We start from the raw sequence: 12,952 nt of genomic DNA, 5'->3' as shown, positions 1-12,952 counted from the left end.
GGTACTGCACTACCTAAAAATATTGATGGGACAGTGAAAACAATGGTTTTAGCATTTTTTTAATTATTTTTGTTTATGAATGTAGTAGTAATGAACAAGCCTGTGAACTTACATTAACCCCACATTTTTTAAACAATCTTTCGTAATGAAAATGTAATGGTAAGTATGTATGAAATGCTTGCTTTTCCAGGGAAAGCACTCTGGTTTTGAAAATGCAAAGTGAAGAATACTAACCACACTAATACTGTGATAACCGCGGAAAGACTAGCCTATATATAATTCAAGAAAGACTATTTAATTTAATTTCACTTTCAAAATCAATTTGCTTTACTGAAACAGATTACATCTGATTTGAAAGGAACACAATACATAGCCACAGAAATAAGCTTAGATATAACAGTTCCAAGTTATGTGTAATGAATATCAATTTTCCTCAATGAGAAAAGAGGAAAAAAAAAAACATTCAGAGACAAAGGCGGCGGTTATATTTCAGAAAACATATCAGCGTAACCAATCTATTAATCAAATTGTTCTTTAAAAGGAAATTACCTTATGGATTATGCCAGTGGGACAGGATAACTTTTAAAGTTTTAATTTGCTTGCAATCATTTTCTGCTGTATTTAATGTTTTAGTATTTAATATATAAGCAATAAGATGCTACCTAGTTGTGCATTTGCACTATAATCAATTGCACTACACTACTGTGCTTTTGCTGTAGTGGTATTTAGAATATTTAGCTGTAATGGTATAATTAGTTGCAGTTTTACATTTTTTACAGGGAAGAGAACATTTTGTTAAACTTGAACTTTAGAGATACTGATCCAAATACCATACAAGGCATCAGGGCAGATTAGGGCTTTTTGGGCTGTGGATTTGTAACCAGAAAGTGCTAAGTTTAAAACCCAGTTGAGACACTTTTGTTGGTGTATCCCTGAGCAAAGTACAAATGATCCAGATTGCTCCACGAAAAAAACAACAACAATGGTATCAAAATGATCTCATGTAAGTCAGTTTGGATAAAAGTTTCAGCTAAATAATGAATAACTAATACACTGAGATGGCAATTATGTCCTAATCTTTGGGTGAAACAGGAACAGATGATGAGGCAGTCTGTGAAAAAGAAAGTGATCCATGGAGAAAGACAGCATCAGGGATTCAAATTTAAGATGGAGAACTACAGTAATACTTTGATAAATGAATGCTCTGGGAACTAAACTCCTTAATAACAATATTATGATAAGTCACTTTCTTCCAACAACACCACAGAGGGATATTTACTAAAACACTATGCATGATCTTCATATGCCACACATACTTTATCACATGGAAAATTATGGTATTTATTTAAAGAAACCAGACAGTACAAATCTCCTTTTGCCCTGTAGAGATACCTGCTAGCTTTCTCATCAGTCAGAACACAATAGCATTGCATGAGCAGCATGTACACATGGGGTATCCACTCATAAAGGCAGTGCTGGATGTACCAAACAACAGCACCAGCATCTTCAGTAACAGCGAAACCTATCACCAGCATCATCTGCTTTCCCAAATAATAAACTGTATTACAGGCAGTGATAAAGCACTCTGCTTGGAAGGACACTTTAAAGCCTTTAAAGATTTCAGAACAGACACAACCCATGAGATGTTCAATTTTAGGCAGTTACCTTTCAAAGATGATTAGAATTAGTAATACAAAGTATGGCATTGCATTGTAAGAGGAAGAGGGAAGCTACTAAAACAACAAACAAAAAACATGAATTCCCAATTCCCAAAGATACACACAACTACACTGGAAAGGGGGAAGGGGGGGCGGGTTTTCCAACCTGAGGCTTTAGTTTTGGGCCCGGACGGTACACTGCTGTCCTCGTGGTCGATGGGCTGACTGGAGAGGGAATAAACGCTGATCTCTGCCGCTCGCATGGGCACGTCCTTCACGTTGCTATGGAGGGCGAGGATCTGGCCCCCGTCTGTAGGGTGCTGCATTACCTGGATACAAAGGAACCACAAAGCCAAAGATCAACCCCAACCCCAGAGGAACACTGTCTTTCTCAGGCTGTCACAAACATTTTGCCATGGGAAAAGGGGAAAGAAGGCATGTACTCTACAGTGCTATAACAGAAAATACCTTGCTTTAGACAAAAATGTTAAACAAACCCCTCAACCTCGTCCCCTCCCAAATCATAATAATCAAACCGTTTCCTTTAAATTGCTTGTTTTGATCTCACTGTGTGTAGTTACTGTATATGGTGTCAAAACAACTTGATATTTTGGCTTTGGTTCACAATCAATTCCATTCGTGCATTAAACTTTGCTGTGCATCTGAAAATGAATAAATAAATAAAATAATTAAATCTAGATTGGGATTTGTTTCAATAACTATAAGTATTGTTTTCCTTTTACTTATCTGATCAATCATAGTTTATTTTATTGTTCTTCTGGAGCCAAGAAAACATGTATCCTTGTGCAAGTATAACCTTCTGTACTCGCATTCTCTGAATGTCATCAGGAAACAGTCTTGCTTTCCTATTGATCTAATTCCAATTTCAAATTGGACTGCGCTTCAAGCAGATAGCCTACTTCACCTAGATGGTTTTTCTTTGCAGCTTTGCTTGGTGTTCTCGTTCAAATCAAGACACGAAGTACAATGAGCTTTTCACAGTTGGTGCTTCCATTATCAATTCTAACTGCAGCTCAGACTGCCTTGAACCTGTCTTGGTTCAAGAGTGGTCCATTAGCCCACATCAGTTACCTTCTTACAATAGACAGGATAACAAGAGAATACAACTATAGACACTGTCAACCCCTTCCAAACCTACAGAGGTTGAATAAAAAAAGTCTCTTAAGAAAGCACATCCTTGCATTAGTGTCAATGGTAGAATTGAAGAGAAGGTAACCACCTCAAACACAATAGCTAAGACGAGAAACTGCTTTCCTCTAATGAGCAAGTGAAGAGGGCAAGCAAATTAATGAATTAATAAAATGAATACATATAAAAAGCTACTAAAAGCTTTTCCTTTGCAAATCAAGACAATATCATCATTTGTGAATGTCAGTGAAAGCACAGTGTGAGCTCTCAGCAGGGCTGCAGGGTGGACTACTGGTAATGTAAAAGGTTTGCATTCAAGAAAGGAAAAAGAGTAAGAAGAAAAAGGATTAAAAAAAAAAAGTCATACAAACTACCCACACAGAGTGACAGTGCATTTATGTCCTGTCTGATTGTACCAGCCTCCTGCATCACAGCCAGGCATCCAGAGGCATTTCAGAGAAGAAATTTTGCTCAGACATTCCACAATCTCACTTTGATTGTGAGTGAGATTCATTCAAGGCACAAAAACATCGGTCAATAAAATATGTATTTTTAATTTGCAAAAGAGGGCTTGAATGACAACCATTTTGAAATGAAGATCAAGCTGCAGGGGTTCTCCACCCAGGTCCTGGAGAACTACAATGCTTTCTGCTTTTCATTCCAAATGAGCTCTCGGCTGTATTGAACCAATTAATTGGCTAAATTGGCATAAAATAAATTGATTTTCATGTGAGTGTGAGTGTGCGTGTGCGTGTGTGAGTGTGCACTTCTTTCAGCAGTATTTTTGAAGGAGTAAGTTTCAAAGCTCGGCCACAAAGTCTTAGTCTCTAGTAGTATGCAAGTCCACAGACAAATCAAAGCACACACAAAAGAAGCAAATAAAAGGGAAAGTAAGTCCCAGGACCCAGGTTGATGAACATTGCATTAGAAGTTCTTGATCTAGCAGAGTTCTCCCTTACCTAATTGACAGCTTCATTTAAATAATAATCTGCCTAAACAGACAATTTAATGGTTATGAGCAAATTTAAGTTTTCTAGTAAATTGAGGACTAAATATTAGAATGTAAACTGGCAGACCTGAGAATACTCCTGGATAGATATAATCAAATGCCAATTTACTGCAATGTAACTAGCGCCTTAAGTGCAATATTCAATCTCTATTAATCAAAACAATGAATAGCCAAAAAACAAAAAGGAAACAAAATAATGGTTTCTGAACAATGCATTTGTCAACAGTCACTCAGGTAGATAAAATATATAATAATAATGAAAAAAAATTGTGGGAGATTGTTATACGTTTTCTGTGCTGCAGGAGCTAAACAATTAATCTTTTAGAAAATAAAGAACACATACCAAACTATTACATTATATAACTAAACATCTTCATAACATTATTAATCATGGGCTAACATGTTAAATAATATTATGTGGCAGTTGAATTGCTGAGCTATATTGAAATCTGAAGTATTCATACAACAGAACACTGAACACTGAAAACTAAAGATTATAGTTGACTGAGTTAAGATAAGGGGTTCTAAACATTGGACTAGCACTGCACATTAATACATAACTGGTGGTAATTGAGAGTGGAGTTATAAAGAGGGGAAGCTATTTGGCAAACCGATTTGAATTACACTAATGGAAAATGACCAACCTCAAAGAATACTGGTTAATTTTTGTATTTATAATACATAAATGCTACAAAAGGGAATAACTTTAAACAGGACCAATTTAAAATATGCAACGAAATGAACTTGAATGAAGACATCTTCTATTGTTCGGCAATTTTCTGTGATAGATTCAAAAATATTTACTATTAAATACAAAATAAAAATATGTATGTTTTAGTTTAAACATGCAAAGATTACCATAATAATCATATGAACAACAACACCACCAACAAGCTTGCAATCATGAACTTCCCAGAAAAGTTGGTTTGAAATGCATTTGCAAATACTGTTAAGATTGTGTTCACCTCTATTCATCAAGGTGAAATCAAATCACACCTCTAGCATTTAAATTCAATCAAAATCCCCTGCTCATGACATATACCTTTGTAAAGTGTCAGTTCTGATACTTTCTGAATGCACTGTAAACAGGTTGATTCAGGGTGGTAATTGGTAGAACAGTGATCAGTCTCACCTTTTTCATTAATAATCTTAACAGACTTTGGCAAATGCATTTAAACCCAAATCTGCTGCCCCATTTGCAAAGGCATCGCCTGAAGGAGACATTTCTGATTTCACGTCATTCCACAAAGAGACTCTCTCTTACCTCAGCCATGTTAATGACTCCCACTGCCAGTGTCTTGTAACCCAGGATGGTGCGGTTTTTATACCGTTTCCTCCTCTGTAGCATGATCTGCAGCCTGTTGGCATCCCTCTTGAGGAAATGTGGATACTATCAAACAAAGAGACATGCATAACAGCTCAAGTTTAGTGGCATTTGTGACTTATTATCTGAAAGTGTAATTCATATTGAGAATGTGAAGCTGCACAAATACCTCTAAGCCCACGACATTAACTTTTTTAGAAACAAAACTGATAGCGGAGAATGCAAAAAACTATCCAAAACATAAGGCTTCAAGTCCCCTACTTTACCTGTAATGAGAAGGTAAGTTCCAGATCGGTCTCCATCAGCCCACTAGGAGGAAGGACATATTCGTTTGATCTCAGTATGCGTTTCGAGCCCTGTGACACATCAAAAGACAATTCTAATAAGGAAAGTGCTCCAGGCAAATTATATACACATGCACACAACATGAAAGCACGATACTTTTCAAGTGGTAAGTATGATCGTTGTTAATTGGATTCCAGTACAATCCTAAAGCAAGCCTCTCTTTTCAGAGGAGTATTTCATTTTTATTTTTATTTTTTCTATGAATAATACAAAATATGCACAGTTCTGCTGGTTTACCTTGACATTAACAGGTTTCACTCCAGGCATTTTGGAATACTGTGACCGAGAATCTGCATTGTTGGGGTTAGGTTGATCAGGCTGGATCAATCAGTGTGTACTTGGATTGTCACATAAAAGTGACCCAGTGACCCAGTAGTGTTACCAGTGAGAGCTGCGTTAGTCCTCTCTCAGATGTCATACAGTGGATGGGGAATTGTACTAAGTAACTGTGGAATCTCCCGGGATAGGTGTATTTAACCTGAAATCATGTGACAACTTAATTTCACAGAAATGGACTCCATTCAACTAATTATGTGACTTCTAAAGACAATTGATTTCACCACAGCTCAATCAGGTGTGTCATAGCTAAGGGGGTGATTACTTATGCATTCAATTATTTTCTGTTTTGTATTTGTAAAGAATTTAGATCTGCAGATTATATTTTTCACTTTGACATTATGGAAATTTTCTGTGTTGATCAGTGGCAAAAACACCTGATTAAATCAATTCTGTTTTCATGTTGTAACACAATGATATGTGGAAAAGTCCAAGGGGGTGAATACTTTTGAGAGCCACTGTATGGCATCAGAGAGAGGACTAACAGCTCTCACTAGTAACACTGCTGTTGTAGCTGGTTTTGTTTCTAACCCATGCTCAGCTCCATTCTCATGGCCAGCCCATTTGAATTAGCATATGCGTTAAAATTTGAAATTTATTATTGTCATTTGTACTACATTATTATTTTTTTTTAAGTAAAACATACTTATATTGCATATAAAATGTCTCATTCCACCATTTAATAATAGGTCAATAATAGGTGGTGGTGGCAGCATGTTATGTGGACGCTTTGCAACAAAGCGGACTGGAAAGCTTGTCAGGGTAGAGGGCAAAATGGATGGACAAAAAAATCCTTGAGGAAAATCTTCTTCAGACTCCAAGACTGGGACGGAGATTCACTTGTCAGCAGGACAATGACTCTTTGAAGTGATGTTGTGAAAATCAAATAGAAAAGAATCCCATTTAAATGCATGAACATTTATTTTGTAATACAACAAAAGTCCAATGGTGTTGAATACTTACTATAGCCACTATTTATTCAAGAGTAAGGCCAAAAGCTGGAATTCAGTTTAATAGTTTATGTTTTGCAGTTTTTCAAATTGAGATGATTTATAGGAGCTTTTTAAAACCATTTCCTGCTTATTAGGGGTTTCAGTATGCAGAGAGATTTGGAGATCTGGATAAAACACTAAATAACTATATCCTTATGTTGCATAATGATAATATATCTATTTGAAAGCCCTGATTTTGACAGTTTATCCAACCTTCTCTAAAGTAATCTAAATGTTTGATGATTCAGTCATTCCACATCACATCTTTGTAAAGCAATTCCACATCTTAGGAATGCTGGCATTGTGTATAACCATATTAAAACCATATATATATGAGCACTGGACTAACTGACCAGTGCAATTTGATTTGTTTCAGTTTTAACTGGCAACATGAAACTATATTGTATTGCATTTCCCTCTATTTATCACTTTATATTGTCTTGAGTTTAGTCAGTTTTCAGAGTTGAAATAGGTTGTCAGAAACTTAAGGGCATTTCAAAAATGTCTTAATTGAAATTTGACAATTAAGTCTGCTTGTAATATAGCTAAACTAAGAGATGCACTTAATGGCTGTAAGTAACTAATTATATTGTTATTTATTGTAATGCCTACTGTAATTCTCAGTTTTCTGATTTGGTTTGATCTTTAAATGTTAAAATTGCAGTTGGTTCAGAATTCGGCAGCATGTGTACTCGCCAGACCTCAGATTCGAGAGCATATCCCTGTACATTAAAGTTTTCATTGGCTCCCAGTCTCATCACATATTGATTTTAAAAATTCTATGTAAACATAAGACTTCCATATGGCATGGCTCCAATTATTACTACTTATCAATAATACCTTATATTTATGTGTCTTGCTCTCTACGGATCTGTGATTTTTATACATTCTCAGGGTCTAATTGAAAACAGCAGTCTGCAGGCCCCTTAGCTATTTAGATTCCTATCTGTGGAACCCCCTTCCAAACGATGGTCATTTGTATTTTTTTAATCTCAACTAAAAGACTCACCTCGTTGAGTTGGCGATCAATATTGTAAAATGAGTTAAACTCAGTTCTTGACTAAGGTACTTTATAACTATATAGTTAGACTGGGGCACATTGGATACAGATTCATTTGAAAATGGATGGTTATATTTCAAGAATATACTATTAGAAACCCAGGAGAAATATGTACCAAAACTTAGCAAACTGAGGACCAAAAAACAGTGGAAAAAATGGTTTAATGCAAAAAAATATCAGGAGAAAGAAAATGTTGTATAACGCATACAAAAGGGATAGAGATTAAACAAAATACCAAGAATATCTAGAACTTGAAAAAGGATTTTAAGACAGTGCTCAGGAAAGCAAAGAGGGAAATAGAAAGAAACAAAGTTCTTGGCGCTAAAACTAATGCAGAGCTTTTTCCAATACTACAACAGCAAGAGGTCAATAAAGGAGGAAGTGAAACAAATAAAGGGCAATAATTGAAGTATCTTGGAAAACGAACAAGATGTGGCAAATGTTCTAAATGAGTATTTCTCAGAGGTTTTTACAAAAGAAAAAACAGATAACATGCCACAGTCTAACAATCGGTCCAGTCAAACCCTAAGAGAGATCAGGATAAACAAGGAGCAGGTACTAAAGGGACTAGCAGAATTAAAAACAAACAAATCACCTGGGTCAGATGGGATATTTCCAACTGTACTTAAAGAAATTAGGGAAATGTATAGGCCACTAACTCAATTATTCCAAATGACACTTAGAACAGGGGATGTGCCGACTGACTGGATGACAGCAAATGTCATACCAATCCACAAGAAAGGGGACAAAACTGAGCCAGGAAATTACAGACCAATCTGTAATTTTTGAAAAAATGATTAGACAGAAAACAGAGGAGAACTTAATGAAAAACATATTCTTGGAGATAGTCAACATGGGTTTAGATGAGGCAGATCATGTCTTACTAATTTATTAGAATTTTTGAACATGCAATAGCAGCTGTAGATCATGTGAAAGCATATGATATGATATACTTAGATTTTCAAAAAGCTTTTGATAAGGTTCCAGACCAAAGACAGATCCTAAAATTGGAAGCTGTAGGCGTTCAGGGTAATGTAAGTAGATGGATTATGAACTGGTTGATGTATAGGAAATAAAGGGTGTCAATTAGAGGAGTTGCTTCTAAATGGAGTGAGGTTGTTAGTGGAGTTCCACAGGGATCAGTATTAGGGCCTTTGCTGTTTCTAATCTATATTAATGATATGGACTCTGGGATAGTTCATTTGCAGATGATACAAAAATAGGTGGCAGATACAATCCTCGCAGCACAGGTACTTGTAATCCAAGTCCAAGGGACCTGAAATTGAACTAGAGGAAGTAACGCATGAGAAAGATCTAGGAGTCTATGTGGACTCCTTGTTTTCTCCATCCAAACAATGTGGGGAAGCAATAAAAAAGGCAAACAGAATGCTAGGGTATATTGTCAAAAGTGTAGAATGTAAAACAAGGGAAGTAATGTTCAGACTGTACAATGCACTAGTTAGAGCTCATCTGGATACTGTGTACAGTTCTGGGCTCCACACTTCAAGAAAGATATCACTGCTCTAGAGGCAGTTCAGAGGAGAGCAACCAGACTTATTCCAGGTCTGAAGGGAATGTCCTACTGAGAGACTGAGGGAACAGAACCTTTTCACCCTGGAACAGAGGAGACTAACGTGGGGACCACATCAAACCAGAGGAGCTTTTTCAGATCAGCAGGGAAATATGGACCGAGGGACACAAATGGAAATTGGGCTTCAAGGCATTCAAGAGGGAAAAAGGGAGACACATCTTTACAGAGAGTCGTCACAATCTGGAACAAACTCCTCAGTGATGTGGTTGAAGCTGAACATTTAAAAATAGACTGGATAGGATTATTGGATCACTTAGTTATTAATAGACACCAAACAAGCACGATGGGTCAAATGGCCTCCTCTCGTTTGTAAACTTTATGTTCTTATATATTGTATTGGACAACTAAACAGTCATTCAGTGAGATGACTCTAAGGATTCCCTTGAGATTGAGATGGCATTGATGAATGCTGTGCAGTAATCTTCGTCTGAACATCCATATGGGCAAACAAAAGCCAGTACAGGATTAAAAAGCTGATTCAGCCCTTTTGGAAGGCTGCTGGCAACAGGGTTCATTCAGGTCAGGAATCAATAACACCTCGTGTGGTCCAAGTCCTGCCTCAGAGTGTATGACTCAGGAACAGTTTTGATAAATGAAAGTCTATAGCTAGGATGATCATGCCTTCACAACAAGCCTTTGATCTTGTTTAGTTCAAATAGGCACATATGGTTAACTGCTTTGAGGAATGTGGCCATCCTTTTATCCATAAAGTTCAGTGTCTCACATTTTCTACTCTCTCTCAGGATAGTATTTATACAGATAACACTCTACCTCTAGCACAGTCACTATAACCCACCTTTTATTTAAATTTGCTTTTTCACAGGGTGATTTCTTTATTTATCCAATGAAAAAAAAAGGAATGTCAAAACAAATCAATTGCTGCAATTTGAAAACAAAAAATAATAATGAAAAGAAAATATGGCAGGATATGCGTTTGCAGCTGCAACACCACCACGGTGGAATTCAACCAAATTCAGGACAGCCGCTCACACATCTCTATTTACTACTGAGTAATTTAGCCATCTTTCTGCAGGAAATCAGAGTACATATTCTCTAACTTGTGAATTTTTAGCTGGATGCTCCATGTTTGTCAATGCTCAGGTTTGAACCCCTAGTGGCTCATAAACAGTAGTTTGATCAACAACACATTTGATTGCGACATTACTCCCTCTGAGCCAAATTCACACTGGAGGTCTAAATTATGGATAAAGTCGAATTAACATAACATATTGAATTATGTAAACTTTTAACAAGAACAAGGTTTTAAAACAAGGTTTTAATACCTGATGCCAGCAGCTCCCTAATCTTAACTCTACTGAGATGTTAAAAGTTATATCAACAGTATGTCTTGAAAAATTAAACACCAGTCCTTTACTAGTAATAAGAGTTATGCAAAGCACATGCAAAGTGCATCATTGTATGATCATCTTCTTGTATCAAAACTTTTTTAATCTGTTTGACTTAGGTAGATCACACACACTTTTATACTGTGCAGAGAGTATAGTAAAACTATTCTGTGGAACTATAAGGGATAAGACAGACATTACCGCAGAATCATAAAAGCATAAATATGCTACAGGAAGATTAAGACTTAACTATCCTGGTACAAATGCTATGGAAGTGCCTTTATATTATGTTTTTGGTGTGTTTGTCTTGTTTGTTTATTTTGTAATTGTCATTGTCCATACACCATACACTTGGATATGTGTGGCATCTTATAGATGCTAATAGCTTGTGCTGCAGCAGTGTGTGGTTTCTTTGGACTTTTTGTCAAATGGTCTGGTAGAGTAAGGTAGTTCAGATTTATTCAGCCTATGTATATGACAATCTTTGTCGATGATGACATTAGAAACTCCCCTTGAAGGGGTTTTCTAAAGAGGCCAGAAAGTGTAACCGTGCCACAAATGTTTTCGTACACACCGGATCAGTTATTGTTTTCCCTATTTCCTTTCTTTGGCTTGGCTAGATAGCATTCATCTCAAACGATGCTGTACTGTCATAGATCATCCTATCCTATCCTATCACGCCACTCCAACATTTGGATCCACCAATATTTTTTTTATTTGAGATCTTGCCTAATGTGGAATCACTAGTCCTGATTCGACTCAGCTTACCGTTACTGCCACTGTGCAAATGCAGCAGAGATGTAAGATGATGCAGATTTAACTGAAAGTGCTGCAGAGCTCACAGGGACCTGGTAAGCTGTATAAGTCACTGTTGCAAAACAAGATAAGCAACTCTGGCAACACCTGGCCAAATGTATGCCCACCTATAGGGAATCCCGGTCAGTCAGCTATGACATATACCACCTTCAAACCAGCACTGCCTGGTAAAGTGGTTGACATGCACACTGAGCAGAGGCTTTTACTTGGTGAGCCACTAGGGGGATATTGTTCTTTTTTCTGAACTGAGCCATAAGAGCCTTTGCCAGACCTTAGCTAACAACTGAATGTCTTTTAGCATTGTCTAAAATTGACTATTTAGACTGATTAGCACACCATTAGCGCCATTTCTGCCATGGAATGTCGAGCATTCTAGAACTTTTCTAATAATCTTAGCACGTAAAATTGTATAGTACCATTGAGTTTTCATCAGTTTTATATTACAATATTTAGACATTACCTTTGAGCAAAACTTATTTTCACCTGGTCTGATCCTGATTATTTGTTTTTTTTTGGAAAATTCCTTTAAAAACTATAGCAAATAATCAGTGGCATTGGATAGATATACCATCTATCTCACAGTACAGTACATTGCAGATTCACTAATTCTAATCCCAGCAAATTTCTATAATACCTGTAGCCTACTTACTGGAAGATCAAAACAGTGGCTTACTTTTTTTTTTGTGGACCTTTACTCCCTGCCCAGCATTCTCCTATGCACTGTGTACAGTGTGTATGAAACACATAGTTCAGGCAATGAGAGACTTAAGTCTTTAGTGCTGCTTTATAAGTAGTTCCTGTTATTAAATCATTAAAAGCAGATGTGATAAGGAAACAAAATCTAAATAATATCTGTGATTCATTTTGTGTGAATTCTGTGAAACACCACAGACAAGCACCTGTCTACAAAATTGATTATTCCCATGCATCATTGACCTGACAACACAAGCAATGTTTAAATGATCTCATCCAAGTCACAGAACTAAGACACGTGACAGGGTCGTTAATAATACAATCAGTCAGAAAATGCATATTACAACTACTGGCCTTATTGTGTAACATGCAGTAAATTCCTGGTCTAATTCCATTACCACTTTCAGTTTTATAATACATTTTCTAATGTGTGTCATGTTCTAAACTTAATTTTTAAAACCATCTATTGAAATGAATCTCAAAAGTACATTAAGTGTTCTAAACCACCATAAAAGATACTTAATTGTTTCCTTATCTTGACAAGAATACCCTACTCATTTATTCTAATCCAGTCTGAATCTGGTTTGAAATTGTACTTTAATTGATCTTTTGCTCAGCAAAGTCATTCACAAG

General features: G+C 36.4%; 1 protein-coding gene across 1 annotated transcript in view; it reads right to left on the bottom strand.

Moving 5' to 3' along the window:
- LOC136719163 (phosphofurin acidic cluster sorting protein 2) overlaps positions 1-12,952 on the bottom strand; it is a 156,988-nt gene that overhangs the window by 49,026 nt on the left and 95,010 nt on the right. The window contains exons 3-5 of the mRNA XM_066697011.1: positions 5,407-5,496; positions 5,081-5,206; positions 1,825-1,987 (exon numbers count right to left, since the gene is read on the bottom strand). Of these exons, the coding sequence (XP_066553108.1) occupies positions 1,825-1,987; positions 5,081-5,206; positions 5,407-5,496 (379 nt within the window). The remainder of the gene's footprint in view (positions 1-1,824; positions 1,988-5,080; positions 5,207-5,406; positions 5,497-12,952) is intronic.

This window comes from Amia ocellicauda, chromosome 23, assembly GCF_036373705.1.
Source record: "Amia ocellicauda isolate fAmiCal2 chromosome 23, fAmiCal2.hap1, whole genome shotgun sequence".
NCBI classification, from domain to species: Eukaryota; Metazoa; Chordata; class Actinopteri; order Amiiformes; family Amiidae; genus Amia; species Amia ocellicauda.
Note: the sequence above shows the minus strand (reverse complement) of the source record. Positions and strands in the feature narration are given on the sequence as shown.